The sequence below is a fragment of the Diaphorina citri genome, unplaced genomic scaffold (assembly GCF_000475195.1).
Source record: "Diaphorina citri unplaced genomic scaffold, Diaci psyllid genome assembly version 1.1 scaffold528, whole genome shotgun sequence".
NCBI classification, from domain to species: domain Eukaryota; kingdom Metazoa; phylum Arthropoda; class Insecta; order Hemiptera; family Psyllidae; genus Diaphorina; species Diaphorina citri.
Window position 1 is genome coordinate 31,112 of NW_007377962.1, and position 19,658 is coordinate 50,769.

Genomic DNA, 19,658 nt, shown 5'->3' on the forward strand with positions numbered 1-19,658 from the left:
ACAAATAAATTTATATTTTCTACTTGGTGACTTGGGACTATATTACACTTGGAATATTTGAGGCAAATATTTGTTTGGGCAAACACAGAGAGAAAATATTTTTTCTATACTTTTCCAAACAAATTTGAGCAAATATTTGCTCACTGACCAAAGAGTGTAATCCTAGCTTAAGTAACTCATTGACTGAGTAGTTCTTTTATTATAACTCACTCACTCACTGTACATTGCTAGCTACTACGAGACAATACAGAGTGAGTTTGAGTTCCCGGGGATAAAAGTTCACGGGGGAGAGAGAGACAAAATGAAGAAGCATACAAATGAAAAATATCCCACACCCAACCCTGAGGACATACATGAAATAATAAATAAATTAAAAAAGAGAGGAGCTGGAATAACCGAGAGAGATGGGAGGAGAGGGAAACAGAGGGAGAGAGAGAGAGAGGAGAGAGATAGATGGATGTAGCGATTGTAAAGGAGACAAAGAGAGATAGATGAATGGCGATGGAGAGAGAAGGAAAGATATGCAGGGAGGGAAGGAGGGGGAGAGAGATATATGGAGGGAGAGAAAGGAAAAGAGAGGGAGGGAGAGAAAGACAAAACGATAGATATAAGTTTCATAATTGTTGCTTATAATAGATAGGTACTAATAAAAAAGATCGCGATTGTAAAGGAGACAAAGAGAGATAGATGAATGGCGATGGAGAGAGAAGGAAAGATATGCAGGGAGGGAAGGAGGGGGAGAGAGAGATATAGGGAGGGAGAAAAAGACAAAACGATAGATATAAGTTCATAATTGTTGCTTATAACAGATACTTACTAATAAAAAGGATTTTAAATTAACATTCTCCACGATTGTAAAACCGGGTCTATACCTAACTTTACCTAAACTATTGTCGAACCACAGAGCTTTTTTCATTCCATCAAAATCCTTTGATCTTCCTCGATGGGTTAGGTAACATGCAAAAAGACGTTGAGAAATTTTCCTAGAGATACCGTTAGGTAGCATGCATCCTTTGATCTTCCTCGATGGGTTAGGTAACATGCAAAAAGACGTTGAGAAATTTTCCTAGAGATACCGTTAGGTAGCATGCAAAAAAGGACTTTCAAAAGTGATCAACTTTTCAATGTAGGGACATAGATAGCCTAGCGGTCTTTCTGAGAAGGAACTTTCTAATGTTGTAATTTTATTACTGTAAAATTGTACATGACTGAGATTTTTTTATCATTAGGGTGGGTTGGGGCAATTTTGAGTCAAGTGTTATTTTATTTCAAAACACCAATTTTAATGATCGCAAATTACTTTATGGACTACAGAAGCATGACATTTTTGAGACAATTAAAGTTGCTGTCTCAAAAGTTCACATGACTCAAAATTACCCCAAGTCCCCCTATTATTATTTCTAACCAACTCTTATCAAAGAAACGCTTAAATCCTTATCAAAGAAATCCGTTCATTATACTTGTAGGTATATCACATAAATCACATTCACATCTGAACTATAATACCTATGAGTAAAATTACTTTGTGAACCCACCCCAAACCCTAACCTCAGTAGTGGAGTAGGGCCCAGCCTAAGCTGTATTTTATTATGGTATGAAGAAGAAGATCCCCTGGAAGTTAAACATAGGTAAGTACAAAATTCACATCTGTAGCTTTTTACTTTCCTTATCCTATAGGAAGGAAAGTAATGTAATCGGGTCAAATTTTCGATGGTCAGTTTTTAGTGCCAAAACACGTTTTGAGGTCCCTAGAGCCTAAATCCAAAGTTTCAGCCATTGGTCCGTGTGTGAGTCTGTGTGTCTGTCTGTCTAAACAAAATATCTCGAGAACGGTAAGAGCTAGAGTGCTAGAGACTTGAAATTTGATATGTAGATGTCAAATGTGACAAGGATGCGACACGAAACTTTTGGTTAAGATCGGTGCGACGGTTGGCGGCATTTTACCGCTTTTTAGCGGTTTTCGGTGTAATTTAACAATATATCGAGAACGGTATAAGGCTATAAGGTATGAGCTAGAGACTTGAAATTTGGTATGTAGTTAACAAATATGACAAAGATGCAACTCAAAACGTTTGGTTTAGATAGGTGCTGCGGTTGGCGGTATTTTGACCGCTTTAACTTTGTGAACCCACCCCAAACCCTAACCTCAGTAGTGGAGTAGGGCCCAGCCTAAGCTGTATTTTATTATGGTACTTTTTACTTTCCTTATCCTATAGGAAGGAAAGTAATGTAATCGGGTCAAAATTTTCGGGAGTTTCTCGTCTTTTTACTTTCCTTATCCTATAGGAAGGAAAGTAATGTAATCGGGTCAAATTTTCGATGGTCAAATTTTTGTGCCAAAACACGTTTTGAGGTCCCTAGAGCCTAAATCCAAAGTTTCAGCCATTGGTCCGTGTGTGTGTCTGTAAACAAAATATCTCGAGAACGGTAAGAGCTAGAGAGTTGAAATTTTGTATGTAGATGTCAAATGTGACAAGGATGCGACACGAAACTTTTGGTTAAGGTCGGTGCAACGGTTGGCGGCATTTTACCGCTTTCATAGACACAATTTTTTTGTCTCTTCGAAGATTCAAACCCAGATACTTACCAAGCACAGGATATTGCTGTTTGCCGGCTGGGGAGTGCGGGGTGACACTTATGATGGGCACCAGGGGGCCCCCATGGGTAGGATAAGGGGTGGATGGGTAGAGGGGGAGGGAGGGCTGATGAGACATGATGGTGGGAGGGGTGGAGTAGTCCGTCACTAGGTCCTCCTCACTATCCTCCGACCCTGAAACATAAACACACAAAACTACATTAGTAATTTGCGGTGAAACTCTGTTACTTATTTGTGGTGAAGCAACATTACCTATCTGTAGTGTAGTTCCCTTTGTTAAAAGGAAAAGGGAATTTTTAATTGCGTTAAGCATAAATGCTTGTCACAGATGGTGTTCCTCGCTTAATACACTACGCTATATTTCATGACTTGACTTGGACTCGAACCACCAACCTCCAGATTCAAAGTCCACCGTGCTAACCACTACACCAAAGTTGGAACATAAAAGCTCCGTTAGAGATTTGCGGTAAAGCACAGTTAGTTATTTGTGGTGAAACACCGTCTGTCATTTATGGTGAAAAATAATTTTTATTAGTTATTTACGGTAAAGTGTAATGTAATTTCATTAGTTAGGTATAACTTATAAGCTTATAACTGTTATAAGCGGTGAAGCTGAGGGCCTCTTCACCATTTTTGAAGCTATACGAGTATAATATGTACATAATAATAGTTATTCAGTGATCTGCACGATAATTTAATAAGTCATAGAATAGCCCAGTCTCACTAGTTAGACATAGGTAGAATAGAATAGAATAGAATAGAATAGAATATACCCTGTTTATACTGCCAGAATGAGATAGGTAGTCATCTCTATAATTAAATAGTAAGTACCTCGTCTGTAAGGTGTGCCGGTCACAAGATAATGCTTATCATATGGGTACACGTCATACCTTGTGTTAGATACAGTACGTCATTTTCACACATCACGACTTACGACCCAAGTGTACCTATATGTAGATGTACCCAACTAGGTCTTTTTTTTTTCTTTTTTTTTTTTTTTTTGAGAGAGAGAGGTTTGACAGAGGGAACTGTAACTGCTAAGGTCTTATCGTCCCGAAATCGAAGAGAGAAGGAAGACAGGATAGGAGAAAGCCAGCCGTTCCGAGAACGAACATTATCCCATCAGGATAAAATCCGCCCCGGGCGGGAATCGAACCCGCGGCCTAGCGCTTACAAGGCAGACGCACTACCAACTAAGCTAACTAACTTTTAAAAGTGCGATAATAAGTTGTAATAATATCCACTTAATAGTTGTGAGATAATGTTACGTATAGGTACTTGGGAAGTAGGTTTTTTTTTAAGAGTTTGACAGAGGGAACTGTAAACGCTATGGTCTTATCGTCCCGAAATCGGAGAGAGAAGGAAGACAGGATAGGAGAAAGCCAGCCGTTCCGAGAACGAACATTATCCCATCAGGATAAAATCCGCCCCGGGCGGGAATCGAATCCGCGGCCTAGCGCTTACAAGACAGATGCGCTACCAACTAGGTCTTTATCTAATTTAAATTATTAACTGTACTAGGTCTATATCTAAATAATCTAATTACCTATTATTTTTGGTATGTTTGTTGCTGTCTGTGTATATGTGTGTTAGTAAAATCATCATTGCTTGATAGGTCTTACCTATTCAAGTGTTGATGTGTGCGTAAAAAAAGGGTCTCGAACCCGTAAACTTCCGCTTCCTATGCTAGAATGTACCCTCGCTGTACTCGACAGTACGATTTTAAATGCCTTTTACAAAAGGCATTTCGTGAAAAGGTCATAGAAGGCTTTTTTGGAAAGGTCATAAAATGTGAGTTCAGAACTGCTCTTTTCAGTGGACTACTCAGTCAATGAGTCAGATCCTAAAACTTGTAACTCACTCTTCAACTCCCTATAGGTGTAGGGATAGGGAGTGAGGATCTGATAAAAGCTAGGATTACACTGTTTGCTCAGTGAGCAAATATTTGCACCAGAAATATAAATATTTGTTTGCAGGGGTATTAGATTTGAGGCATTTTTAGGCAAATATTGCGTTTGAAAATGTTTGCTCAAATAGAGAAAAATGAAAATTTGCTCACATCAAAAATAAAAGTTTCCCACTATATTACACTATTTGCAGTTCTTGCAGCAAGAAAATACTTGCTTGTTTTAAAATTCTTTGTTTTCTTTTGCTGGTAGTCCTATGCTGGTAGTATAAACAAGGTATATTCTATTCTATTCTATTCTATTCTTTTTAATTTTTAAAAAGCTAGGATTACACTCTTTGCTTAGTGAGCAAATATTCGCTCAAATTTGTTTGGAAAAGTATAGAAAATAGTGTAATAACCTTAAAAGTGTTTTGCCAGTGCCAGCTATTTGCTCATGTTTGCTCTGTAAAAACAAATGTGACTCCCGCTTCGTTTGTTTGTGCGCAAGCGTTTCTGCGCATTTTGACATTAAGTCTGACGTCACAACTCTTTGAACTTTTTAATTGGCACAGCGGTTAAAAATTGTTCGACCTTTTAAAGTTACTTTTTCGGAGTTTTGACTTCAGATTTGGATTTTTCACAACTTTTTACGTAGGAATCGACCTTTTATTCATATTTTTTACCCAACTGCAACTGCTCCATTACCATCGACTAGATCCCAGACTAAAGGAAATGAATAAACGAACAATTACAATAGCAGCAATATCGTAGAGCCTAGACTAAAGGAGATGGATAAACAAACCAAACAATAATTACCATCAACTATACCCCAGCTAAAGGAAATGCTTAAAAAAAAAATAAACAAGAAATTTTTCAGTTCTGGCAATATAAACAAGGTATATTCTATTTGACTTCAGATTTGGATTTTTCACAACTTTTTACGTAGGAATCGACCTTTTACTCATAATTTTTACCCAACTGCAACTGCTCCATTGTTGACTTTATCAAGGAAATAATGTAATAAGTATTTTTATCAAGTCTAAAATACCAGCCTACCTAGGTTCGATTCCCGGGAGAACTTTATCCTAAACACATAAGGTTCGTTCTCGTAACGGTTAGCTTTCTCCTATCCTGTCCTCCTTCTGTTTTCGATTTCGAGTATAGATGGGGATCGATCTCCGATTTAATCGAAGATCGATTTTTTTGCAAAAATCGATCGGTTTTTGAATCGATCTTTTGCCCTTGAATCGAGATCGATTAATCGAAATTTGATCGAGACTTCGATCTTTTTTTTATTTAAGAGGGATAAAAAAATAAATAAAAAAAAATCCCCCGCCAAAAAAAAAAGAATTTCCCATCTGAAGATAAATGCATTTTTTAATATGAGCATTGTGAGCGCGCGAATATTCAAAACTCACATTTCGTTTTCGCAAGCTAATTGAATCAATCAATCAATCAATCGCAATTTGATTTTGTCTGTTGTGTCTTTTTCACACAAAAGTCACAAAACACAAGTGCGTGAAAGATCGAAGAAAGATTTTCTTGAGATCGATTCTTTAGGTGAGATTGATCTGATGGATCGATTTTTAGCCTTCCGATTCGAATCGATTCAAAAGATCGATCTTTTACTCGAGATCGAACATCACTAATTTCGAGAAGATAAGACCTCCGCAGTTACAGTTCCCTATACCAAGCCTCTCTCTCTCGAAGAAGAAATGTTCTATCACAAGTTCCACCCTCTTATAAGTTTTACTTGTTAGAAGAAACACTACTCACCTCCTATGTCTCTCTACTTTGAGAGCACCCTGTGATGTTTCTTCTGTATCCAAACCATCCAGAGCAGCCCAGCTCCTCCTCCTCATTAAATCTGTAGAATCCAACACTCTGGATTGCCAGTCCGCTGAACCACCTGGAAGCAGACAACAGCAAGGACATCAAGGTACTTGCTTACCATGTAAAAAGTCCCCCTACTTTGAGAGCACCCTGTGATGTTTCTTCAGTATCCAAACCATCCAGAGCAGCCCAGCTCCTCCTCCTCATTAAATCTGTAGAATCTAACACTCTGGATTGCCAGTCCGCTGAACCACCTGGAATCAGACAACAGCAAGGACATCAAGGTACTTGCTTACCATGTAAAAAGTACCCGGGTTTGTATCCCACCATCGACAAAAATTTGTTCGCCTTTTTCGATTGCAAATATTTCAAAGGGTTTCTTTCTGGTGTTTTCGTGTTGACCCAGCACCTGAACTGGGAAGTATTGTGTCTCTTCTCTCGCCCATCTCTTGAGAGGCATACTACGGGATGGGCATGCTACGACACAGACCACACGCATCTAATGTTTCTACTCTGATTCGTTCTTTCGTTGTTTCACGGCGGTGTTGTATCCCACCATCGACAAAAATTTGTTCGCCTTTTTCGATTGCAAATATTTCAAAGGGTTTCTTTCTGGTGTTTTCGTGTTGACCCAACACCTGAACTGGGAAGTATTGTGTCTCTTCTCTCGCCCATCTTTTGCGAGGCATACTACGAGATGGGCATGCTACGACACAGACCACACGCATCTAATGTTTCTACTCTGTTTCGTTCTTTCGTTGTTTCACGGCGGTGATGGGATAGAATTTAATGTCTCGGCTGAGTTTGAACTCGCGCCCTCCCATTTGCCATGCGAGCATACGGCGGTGTTGGGATAGAATTTAATGTCTCGGCTGAGTTTGAACTCGCGCCCTCCCATTTGCCATGCGAGCATCTGCTACTTACGTTTGAGTAGCATATCCGGAGTATTGAGTGTAATGCTTCCCCTAGCGTGATGAGTGGGAGATGAGTTCAAGCTGGATAGAATGTCAGGATCTGATCCTTGCTCACTCAATGATGGACACGATGAACATAGTCTCGCGTACTGCTCGCTCAAGTTTTTTATCTGCAAATGCGAATGAATGGCGAGTTTTGTAAACATCGAGAATAGGTTTGTAAAGGACTTTTAAGTCTCAGCTGACAGAGTGAATGAGGTATGAAAATTTCTCCATTATATTCTATGTTATCTAATAAAATTGTATCTCAATTAGAGAGTTGTTCAGGATCTCGGCCTGTAGAACCTCGTTTTGATTCACCCTGGAAAAAAAGGACCTGCTTGCTTCTTTACCGGTTTTGTCAATATTTTGATTTGGAGAATCTTTTTTAAATGACTTCGAGATGTTTTGTCATACACCGGTACTTGTACAGTCATGAATAAAAAAGTAAAAAATACTGAATTAAATATTAAACAAAATTAAAACTTACCTGTTGAGATAAGGACTGGGCCGTGATATTCCTCATCTGTTGAATAGAATTGTGAATGTCTTGCAAATGCTGAAGATTGTCCTCTATAATCACAAAGAAAATACAACAGGTGTCCATTAATTAAATGTAAGAAGAAATAAGGCAGGATAGGAGAAAGTCAGTCGTTCCGAGAACGAAACTTATCTGTTTAGGGTGAAATCCGCTCTAGGTGGGAATCGAACCCGCGCCCTAGGGCTTATACGAGAGACGCTCTACCTTCCAAGCTAACTATGCTGGCTTCCAGTAACATTCCAGTCTATGCGAGATAAAATCCAATGGAGGAGTTGCAATTGGGAAAATATTATTAATAAAAGATCGATTCCTACGTAAAAAGTTATGAAAAATCCGAATCTGAGGTCAAAACTCCGAAAAGGTAACTTTAAAGGGTCGAAAATTAATTTTGAGTCAAGTGTTATTTTATTTCAAAACACCAATTTTAATGATCGCAAATTACTTTATGGACTACAGAAGCATGACATTTTTGAAAAATTTAAAGTTGCTGTCTCAAAAGTCACATGACTCAAAATTACCCCAAGTCACCCTATTATTATTTCTAACCAACTCATATCAAAGAAACGCTTAAATCCTTATCAAAGAAATCCGTTCATTACACTTGTAGGTTGTAGGTATATCACATAAATCACATTCACATCTGAACTATAATACCTATGAGTAAAATGAGGGTAGGGTCTACAGTACTTACACAGGATAGAGTCTACAGTACTTACACAGGTAGGGTCTACAGTACTTACACAGGTAGGGTCTACAGTACTTACACAGAAACGCTTGCGCACAAACAAACGAAGCGGGAGTCATGAATTATGACGTCATCGCCTACGGGAGCGTATACCGTGACGTCAAAGTTCACGATTTACCGGTAATTTTTAAATCGATTTATCTCGGTATCTAGAAGCCGTAGAAGAAAAAGAAAAAAATCGTTGGTCCTCATTTTTCCTGCTCTATGACTTTGAAACATCACCCAAGTAAGCGCAACTGATCTATTGATTCTGACCCACTAACTGGACTGGATTGAGTGGAATGTCACTACAGGACTAAACGTCACGTCAGTAGGTAGGTAATGGCTAAACGAGGTAGCCATTACAGGTGATTAAATGTATTCACCTATTCACATCTGCTGTCCAAGTATCCTCAACCCAAAAACATTTTCCATGAAAATTCAAAATTCGAACTTCCATTAAATGTTTCCGTTTTTGATAGTTAGGTTGTTGATTTGTAATAGATAGTAAAGGGAAACCGTTTATATTGTAAATAAATAAAAAAATAGAAACAAATAAATTTATATTTTCTACTTGGTGACTTGGGACTATATTACACTTGGAATATTTGAGGCAAATATTTGTTTGGGCAAACACAGAGAGAAAATATTTTTTCTATACTTTTCCAAACAAATTTGAGCAAATATTTGCTCACTGACCAAAGAGTGTAATCCTAGCTTAAGTAACTCATTGACTGAGTAGTTCTTTTATTATAACTCACTCACTCACTGTACATTGCTAGCTACTACGAGACAATACAGAGTGAGTTTGAGTTCCCGGGGATAAAAGTTCACGGGGGAGAGAGAGACAAAATGAAGAAGCATACAAATGAAAAATATCCCACACCCAACCCTGAGGACATACATGAAATAATAAATAAATTAAAAAAGAGAGGAGCTGGAATAACCGAGAGAGATGGGAGGAGAGGGAAACAGAGGGAGAGAGAGAGAGAGGAGAGAGATAGATGGATGTAGCGATTGTAAAGGAGACAAAGAGAGATAGATGAATGGCGATGGAGAGAGAAGGAAAGATATGCAGGGAGGGAAGGAGGGGGAGAGAGATATATGGAGGGAGAGAAAGGAAAAGAGAGGGAGGGAGAGAAAGACAAAACGATAGATATAAGTTTCATAATTGTTGCTTATAATAGATAGGTACTAATAAAAAAGATCTTAAATTAACATTCTCCACGATTGTAAAACCGGGTCTATACCTAACTTTACCTAAACTATTGTCGAACCACAGAGCTTTTTTCATTCCATCAAAATCCTTTGATCTTCCTCGATGGGTTAGGTAACATGCAAAAAGACGTTGAGAAATTTTCCTAGAGATACCGTTAGGTAGCATGCAAAAAAAGGACTTTCAAAAGTGATCAACTTTTCAATGTAGGGACATAGATAGCCTAGCGGTCTTTCTGAGAAGGAACTTTCTAATGTTGTAATTTTATTACTGTAAAATTGTACATGACTGAGATTTTTTTATCATTAGGGTGGGTTGGGGCAATTTTGAGTCAAGTGTTATTTTATTTCAAAACACCAATTTTAATGATCGCAAATTACTTTATGGACTACAGAAGCATGACATTTTTGCGACAATTAAAGTTGCTGTCTCAAAAGTTCACATGACTCAAAATTACCCCAAGTCACCCTATTATTATTTCTAACCAACTCATATCAAAGAAACGCTTAAATCCTTATCAAAGAAATCCGTTCATTACACTTGTAGGTTGTAGGTATATCACATAAATCACATTCACATCTGAACTATAATACCTATGAGTAAAATGAATGAGTCCTATTTTAACTAGAGTTTTCATTCAATTCTCATTCACACTGACTAGAAGTAAACAATTCAATGTTACTTAGTGAAGAAGACTACATTACATAAGTATTTAAGGAGAAGAACGGATCTTGAAAAAAAAAAAAAAAAAAAAAAATACATATGTCATTAAATTGGAAAGATAAAAAATTAAATAAATTACTTTTCCATAAAATATTTTAGTAACAAAAAAAAAACTAATTTTTTAAACAAAAGATTATGCAGGTACCTGTACCTACTTGGGAAAAATTGGTGAATTAATTTCCTCATAAATACGGGTTGCAATACTTGCAATTCACATTTCACACAGACTATTTTTTTTTAATTTTGAATTAGAAAAACGAACATAAAACACCAAAATTAACTACACAATAATTAACAATGATTAAATTAATTACAACCAAACTTACACAAAACTCAGCTCTCTATCTCCCTCAATAAATAGTCCAGTCACCCGCGCTCGGTTTAGAACCTCATTTTGCCAAGTACAAATATTGTTTTGAAACGAAAAAATTAATTTTCAACCCCGAACAAATTTGACCCGTAAAAAAAAGGCACTCTTTCCTTCTCTCTCGTTTACGTATACTCCTATAATATCTCCCGCTTTCTATCTCCCTCAATAAATAGTCCAGTCACCCGCGCTCGGTTTAGAACCTCATTTCGCCAAGTACAAATATTGTTTTGAAACGAAAAATTAATTTTCAACCCCGAACAAATTTGACCGTAAAAAAAAAGGCACTCTTTCCTTCTCTCTCGTTTACGTATACTCCTATAATATCTCCCGCTTTCTCTCTCTCTCTCTCTTTGCTTTTTCCCTCCGTTTCAATATCTCTTTCCGTCTCTCTTCCTCTCCTTCCTTCCCTCCAGCATGTTTTTGATATCTTTTTCCGTTTGCTAACTGTCTCCCCCCTCCTCTCTTCTCTCTCCCTCTCATTCCTTCCAATCTCTATCTCTCTCAGCCACATTCAACATGGGTGTTATCTACACAATAGATAAGGAGGGAGGGAGAGAGGAACATAATGGGTGGGTTTTTTTCACTATTTTTCTTCCCTTCATTTTGAATTTTCATTAGATAGAGAGGGATAATGAAGATGGAAAGAGGAAAAAGAGAGATGGAGAGGTATGGGGAAGTGAAAAAGTAGAAAGAGAAAATGACCAAAAGTAAACTAAAAGGGATAGAGGAAACAGAAAGAAAAAGAGAACTGAGAGAGAGGGAGAGAAAGACAGTTAGAAAAATATTGAAAGAGAAGGAAGGGAGAGAAAAGACGAGAAAGAGAAATAGAAAGAGAAAAAGAGGGGAACAAACGGGATTGTGAACCTAATAGAGAAGAGAAAAAGAGAGAAAGAAAGAGGGAAAAAGAGAAATTCTATATAATAATAATAGTGCTTATTTATACTGCTCGCAAAGGACTGAAAAGTCCCTTTACTCCAGCAGTAGGCCAATACTATTATTGTGGTCGGTACTTTCAACAGGGGATTCTCCTGGCCATCCTTATCAATACGCTGAGCATGGGCATTGAGTATCATAACCAGGTAAGATGTGATGGTCATTAGCTACCTAATTATTAGTTATACCTTGAGTTAGATATTAGATTTAAGGGTAATTATGCAGAAGTCACGTCCGTGGAAAAGAAAAGCTCCTTTTTGTATCTAACCTAACCCTATAATAACACTGGTCACTGCTCGTTTATGCCAGTTCCTTTGGTAGCAATATTCCACGGACGTGACTTCTGCACAAGTACCGATTTAAGAAATAAGATGCAGTCACACGCTTTCACAAAGTATAATGGCGTATGCTGATTTTATGGAACATTTTACAGAACTGGTCCTGGAATCCCCAATGTCCCAGCCTTGTTGGCTTGGGATGTAGGCAGTTAGCTGGCCTTCTTTGTAAGTGCTAGGATGCTGGTTACATTTTCGCCCGGGGCGAACTTTATCCTAAATAGATAAGGTTAGAGCTGTCGCAACGGCTGGCTTTCTCCTATCCTTTGCTTTCTCTTATTCGATTTGGGGACCATAAAACCTCCGTTATAGTGGGTGGCCCAACGTCAAAAAAGCTGCATTTCGTCAGGAAAGCACCAAATTTGGCATGGACCTTCATTTGGATAAATGAGATAACAAGTATAAATAATAGATTAAACTAAAATAAAATAAATGATAGATGGAAAAAACAAAGCAAAATAAACTGACATGTCTGAGGCCCCCACAGGGGACACCACCCCTGCAGGTTTGCGGGTTTCCGCATTCCCCAGAGGGAGGGGACCCCTGGGGGGGCCCCAGCCATGTGATAACCCACTATGGGGCTCCAACAATGTGACTTGCAACTTTAGACCAAATCAAGTCACTAAATAACGGGGATTCTGGCCAGTATGGCACTAATGGGATTGATTCCCAAGACCCCTCTTTATGGTTATTATTTTTCGAACATAGTTTTCAACTAAGTCCCATTTGGATTCTGATTCTAGCATGTGTTGTACAGCATTGGTTGTTCTAAAGGCGCTTCCTAGTGCTTCCTCGAGAGTTCTTCTTTCCGTGGTGAAGTTTCTACATTCGAAGAAAGTGTGCTCTGGTGTATCAGCCGTTTGGCAGCTGGCACATCCGTCATCCGCAATGATTTTGAATCTTTTTAAGTAAGATCCAAACTTTCCGTGGCCACTCAGGAACTGTGTGATTTCGAAGGTCAGCTGGCCGTGTTTTCTTCCAATCCATGGTTTGATTTCAGGGATTAGCGTTCGAGTCCATACGCCCTTGGTAGTTTCTGTCCACCTTGTTTGCCAGGTAGCGAGGCACTCCTCACGTTTTTCTTCCGTGTTGTTCGAACGGGTTTCCACTAAAAGGTCAATGGGCATCATTGAGGAGATGACTCCCAGGGCCTCGTAGGAGATCGTCCTGTAGCCTCGGCACACCCGAAGGCAGGCAGTCCTGCAGGATTTTTTCAAGGTGTTGTTGTGAATTTTGTATTTCAAAGCATCTTGCCAAATTGATGAAGCGTAGAGTACAATTGAAAGTACGACAGATCTGAGTAGTTTTCTTCGGTTTTCCGCCGGTCCTCTAGTGTTGGGCATAATCCTGGATAAGGTGTTTGCGACCCTTGCGCCTTTTTGGGCAACTGTTTTGATGTGCAGGCCCATTTTGCAGTTCCTCTCAATGATGACTCCGAGATATTTTAGGTGTTCTTTTGTTTGGATTTCTTCATTTTCGACTTTCACCGTCACCGATTTTATTTTTCGTCCGCCGTAGAGTAGGACCGCTTCTGTTTTTTGTGCCGCTATTGTGAGGTCACGCTCTTTAATGGCTTCAGTGATGCGACTAATAGCCATGTTTGTTATCCATTTCAGATCTTCTACGGTTTTTGCTTCAGTAATGATTGCGGTGTCATCTGCGTATCCGATGATCGTCACGCCATCTGGCAGGGATTCTCTTAAGACGATATCATACAGAACGTTCCATAGGGTCGGTCCAAGAACGCTCCCCTGCGGGACCCCGCGGGTGCATCTCAGTCTTTCCTCGTTCCTTCCAACAACTATAAACCTGTCCTCGAGATAACTTTCAATTATCCTTCTCAGGTATGGGGATATGCCTTTTTCTTCCAGTTGTTCTACGATCAGCCTCCAGGAGGCCATGTTGAAGGCATTTTGGATGTCGACCGTGGTTAGCATTTGCAGCTTTCTGTTTGATCGGTGCTTGCCGATATTCGAGTCCACTTTGCGTCTGATTACTCCAATGGCGTCAATGGTGGATCTGCCCTTGGTAAAGCCGTATTGGTTCTCGCTCAGAGGGCCCTTTTCCTCAAGTTCGTTGGTAAGCCGATACACTATTACCGATTCAAAGAGCTTTCCCAAACAGTTTAGTAGGCACAATGGTCGGTATTTCTTTGGTGCATTTGGATCTAATGTCTTCTTTTCCATCAGGATCAGTTTTGATGTCTTCCACATTTCAGGTAGTTGGCCAGTCAACAGAACACAATTGAAAGCTTCCGCAACAGTATCCGGAAAGTTGGACGCCACTGCTTTGATGATTTCCGGGTTAATGTTATCAATACCTGGAGATTTCTTCCCTTTGATTCTACGAGCAGCCACTAGGACTTCAGCAGAATGTATGAGCGGTATGTCTTCCGCTTGTATGTCATAAGTGAGTTTCGTTCTGATGTGATCACTTGGAAAAAGTTCTTTGGCGATCCTGACCTCTTCCTCCTGGGTTAGATTTAGTGGAGGTCGGTATCCAATTTTCCCAGTCACTATTTTGTAGGCTTTTCCCCAGGGATCCTTATCTACCTCGTCTATAAGCTCTTTCCACTTCGCTTCTTTGGCTTCGACTATGGATTTCTTCAAGTTATTTCTCAGGTTTGTATATTGGTTTTTTATTTCTTCAGCTAGAATAGGATTTCTTCTTCTCATTCGTTTTAATTTTCTTCTTGTTTTGTTGCAGGTTCTCCAGCACTCGGCGATTTCAACGCTCCACCAGTATGCTTTTCTTCGTCTGGTATTGGTTGATCTTCTTTTGAAAGTCACGTCACATGCTTCGGTTATGATCCTTGTTAAGGTGTCCGCCTGTAGATCCTTTTGGAAGCATTCTTTCCAGGTGATTGCCATTTTCCGGAAGGTTTCTGTAAACTTCGGGAGAAGTTTCGAGTCAATATGCCATCCTTTTAGTCTTTGGACTAGGCCGATCGGGATTTGATCCTCGGACATTACTATTTCGAAGTAAATGTAGCGATGATAGCTAAGGGTTTCTTCTTCCATCACCCTCCAGCTCGTGATTTTCCTTGCGATGTTTTCGGAGCATATTGTGAGGTCGATGTGGGATCCACTATTACCCCGAACGAATGTCGGTGAGTTGCCAGTATTGACAACTGTAAGATCATGCGCAGCCAACCATTCTGTAAGAATCTCCCCGCGCCTGTCGGTTCTGAGTGCACCCCACATAACAGATTTGCTATTGAAATCGCCACAGATGATGCACGGCTTCCTTTGTTCTGCAACAGACATGGTCAAGTGTTGGAGATATTCAATGAAGTTATCTACCGAGATATTTGGAGAGACATAACAGCTATACAGTATGAAGTTTACAAGTTCGGTCATGACGAAACCATCTCCAGCCCATATGTTGTGGAAGTTGATGTTTGAGTTCAGTTTTTTGATTGCAGCGTCTTTTTGTTTGTCTATCAGCCATGTAGGCCCGGTGACGCGACTTCTTGTCGGCTCTTGAACTAGCAGGATGTCAATTTGAGCAGACATCGCTGTTGCTAGCAGGAGGTCCAGTGCCGCACTACCTCTGTCGATGTTGCATTGAATGACTTTGATTACACTGGTCATGTGACTGAGTTTGAATCTACCTGGTCATCATCCAGGCTCATTCTTCGACTAAGGTTAGTATCAGATGATATAACGCTAGCATTATCCATTGCCAGTCTTCGCAGTCTTTCGTTCGGCTTTAGTCGCCCCTTTTTCCTGCGAGGAGTTTTCTTAGCTTCCCGAACAAGATTCCTATACCTTTCACAAGCCATCGTGCCGGATATGTGGCCACTAGTATTGCAGTCCCGACATTGGGGTTCCTTCGTACAGGTTCTAGAGTCATGGCCCGATTCGTTGCATCTTCTGCACCTACCCGCAGTGTCGAACTTCTCCTCTTTGCAGTTTTTAGCGATGTGGCCGTATCCACGGCAGTTGAGGCAGCGTTTCGGGATTATCATCTTCTCAACAACGCAATCTGTCCAGCCAAGTCTGAAACTTTTCCCCAGTTTTGAAAGGTCGTCATTGTTCAGCCTAATCATCGCAACCTGCGCGTCGCGTCTTTGAGTAGGCTTAAGATTTATTTTTGCCTCAAACTCCGAGGCTCCTCTGCCCAATTTACTAGCAACAGCAGCAGCTAATTGTTGTACACTTGTGACAGTGTCTATGTTTCTGATGATCACTGAGTTTTCAAAGGCTGATTCAGATTTGGCAGTAACCCCTTCGAGGCTACTTTGTATCTGATTTGCGAGCTCAACCATGGCCTCGTTATCGTTTTCTCCTTTTGTTATGATCTTGAAGCTACCGTTTTGTTCATTAGTTTTTATGGATTTGACTTTCACGCCGATCTTATCCACGTCAATTTTTTGCTTCATCTCTGTTACTATAGCATCAATCGGTTTGTTTTTATCTGTCACTTTGACATGTATGACCTTGGGCTTTGACCGTGACTTCGTGGTGAAGTTTTTAGTGGTTTCGCTGTTTGCAACCTTGTAATCAGTTTTCATCTTACCTCTAGGTACATGCATTTCAATCTGGACATCAGTGAAGTTTGCTGCAATCTCCAGCACCTTTCTAGTGCGCGGTAAGTCGAAAGAGTCTTCAACTGCGAGTTTGTACAGTTTGCTCTGTTCTGATTTGTGAATGTCATCCACCAGCTTTATGAGGCTCATCTCATCGTTTGCTTTCGCCAGGAAAGTTTTCTTTGTATGAGTTTTCCCCGTGCTGCTTCTTGTGATGTTCTCAATGAATTTAAATTCACCTACGTCAATACCTTCCTCTAATAAGATTTGAAGGTCTGGGTTTTTGCGTAACATAATTTCAAGTAGTTTAGGTTTTTCTTCTTCACCAAAGACTACTATAGCACTAATGGTAGTTGTCGATTCAGGAGCTCCAGCGCAGAGGCTCGTCTTTGAGAAGGCAGTGGTAGGCCACTCCTTTTCCATAAGGGTGTTGATTTTGTCCTCTGTCCGGCTTATAGGGTCACGAGTCAATTGATAGATTTCCTCTCTTATCTGCGGACCTACAACTTCTGCTACTGTTTGCGGAGTCGTTTTTGGTGTAGAGACCTGTTCTGCTTTGAGTTGGATACTCTTTTTTACCAGCTTTTTCATGACGGAGAATATGTCAATCACGCCTTTTTTAATTTCAGCCTTGGTGTTGACAGTTTGTTCGACATGAACCTTCATAGCACTTGCAATTTTGGCAGCGTCTTGTACCATTTGAAGCATTTCGTCAACTGTGCTTTGCTGTGTTAGCTCTTGTTCCTTTGGCTCCATTTGTGGTGAGAAATTTGGCTTTCTCTTTTTAGGCTTCTTGCCATCTTCTGAGATAGGTGTAGAGCTGTATTCTTCCCCTTTTCCACTTCTGTTTGTGTCTCCTTTTGTGTTTTCAGTTGGAGATCTGGGGGTCCGGGTGCTCTTTTGGAAAGGATCTTGATCCTGTCCCGGTTGGAGGCTGCTGCTTGCTTGTGGAGTGGCTGCTGTAGCTTTTGTTGTTGTGCTACCGTGCAAGTCCTTGTTGGGTGTGGACATAACAGTTTGTTGGAATTGAGTATTTTCAACTCCAGGGTACGCTTTTGGTGGGTGCGTTAACCGCTCGTCGCTTTTTTCTGAATTCATGGTTTTTCAGGGGGTACTCCAGGAGTGCAAGTCGTCCCCGAACGCGATTTCTCCAGCTGTGAGGGGGTGATCACTCCCGTAGTTACCCTCATTACTATGGGAGCTTCTGACTTAGGGTGGGAAATAGCATCCACCCCGGGTCCTACACCTGCAGCCATCATTGAATTCTTGCACCCCCCAAGGCGCAGTGCGTCGACACTGGGAGTGACATGAAGAGGGCGCTACAGTGGATCATCTCACACAATTCCGTATTCCAGGACAGTGTCACCATGTCCGCCTACACTTCATGTGCCAGGCTGGTACTGATTTGGTTTATCGTCCTTCCAGCTAGACGTGGTGCCCGATGCTGTATTCACCCACTCGGGTTTGTGGGTAGTCTCGCTTTTAAGGCGGCTAGAATTCGCCCGTCAGAAGGCAAGGTAAATGAATTGAGGCAGCTTTTTCTAGAGCTTACAGCAACCTACCCAAGCACCACCGCATCTCAACCTTCGGCACCTATTAGTCGCCTCTCGACCAGGCAAGAGACAGCGCTCATATCGAGACCAACAAAACAGGCTGCCACATGAGATGGTCATCATACCTTGCCTTTGACGTCCAATTCTGGCCACCTTAAATTGTCTGAATTCTAGATTCCACAACCTGACTGGGTGAAACAGTGATCGTCACAAGTTCGAGTCTTAGGAAGGAGATAAAGAAATCATTAACCATTTTGGGAATAAGTACCAGCGACATAGTGAAATGAAGGGAAAAACGGAATAAGTAGAAGTGAGGTTGAACTTAAGCAATCTCTTCATGTCAATCTCCCCAAGTTTAGACCACTGCGCCTGTGGGCTGCAAGATTGAACTGATGGGCAGGTAAGACCACGGGTGAGGAAGCTTTATCCCACCCTAAGTTCAGATAGCCCCATATGTAAAAATCAGAGGTACACCGGTATTCACCCCCTCACAGATGCGAGACTCTTAATCCTGTCTTTCGGGGACGACTGTAGATATCCTGATGTATTGTCTGCAAGATCTTTAAATACTATTAAAAAGGACAAGCTGTTAATCTAGCATTCTACAAAAGTCTGACCATGGGGAGTTGTATAAAAACCACTAAATTGTTCCAACAAACATGTTGATGTCCTACAGCGCCCCAACAATGACTACTTGCACGGTAGCACAACAACACCAAAGTTTCTTGCAGCTCACTCACAAGTAAACAGCAGCCTTAACCGGACAGGCATAGGCGCAAGACTTTCCAAAAAGCACCCGGACCCCCAGATCCCCAACTGAAAACACAAAAGGAACACAAACAGAGTGGAAAAGGGAAGAATAAGCCTCACACCTATCTCAGAAGAGGCAAGAAGCCCTAAAAAGAGAAAAGCCCAAATTTCTCACCACAAAGGAGCCAAGAACAAGAGCTAACACAGCAAAGCACAGTTCAGACGAAATGCCTTCAAATGGGTCACAAGACCTCCAAAATTGCAATGATATTGAAGGTTCCTGTTCGAACAAACTGTCAACCACCAAGGCTGAAATTAAAAAAGGCGTGAATGACATATTTCTCCGTCATAAAAAGCTGTAAAAAAGAGTATCCAACCAAGCAAGAACAGGTTCAACACAAAAATCGACTCCGCAAACAGTAGCGAAGTTAGGGTCCGCAGATAAGAAGGAAATCATCAAATTGACTCGGACCTATAGCCGACAGAGGACATAAATCAACACCCTTAGGAAAAGGAGTGCCCAACACTGCCTTCCAAAGACCGAGCCTCTGCGCGGAGCTCTGAATCGACAACTACCATTTAGTGCATAGAGTATTCTTGGTGAAGAAGAAAGAACCTAACCACTTGAATATTTAAATGTTACTGCAAAAAACCCAGACCTCAAATCTTATTAGAGGAAGGTATTGACGTAGTGAATTTAATCATTGAAGAA

At 40.5% G+C, this 19,658-nt stretch overlaps 1 protein-coding gene across 1 annotated transcript in view; it reads right to left on the reverse strand.

Annotated features, from left to right (window-relative positions):
• LOC103509770 overlaps positions 1-7,840 on the reverse strand; it is a gene marked incomplete at its 3' end in the record, with an annotated part of 38,948 nt that extends 31,108 nt beyond the window's left edge. Inside the window, exons 1-3 of the mRNA XM_026824041.1 lie at positions 7,761-7,840; positions 7,242-7,401; positions 6,261-6,393 (exon numbers count right to left, since the gene is read on the reverse strand). Of these exons, the coding sequence (XP_026679842.1) occupies positions 6,261-6,393; positions 7,242-7,401; positions 7,761-7,796 (329 nt within the window). The remainder of the gene's footprint in view (positions 1-6,260; positions 6,394-7,241; positions 7,402-7,760) is intronic.
• Between the last annotated feature and the right edge of the window lie 11,818 nt (positions 7,841-19,658).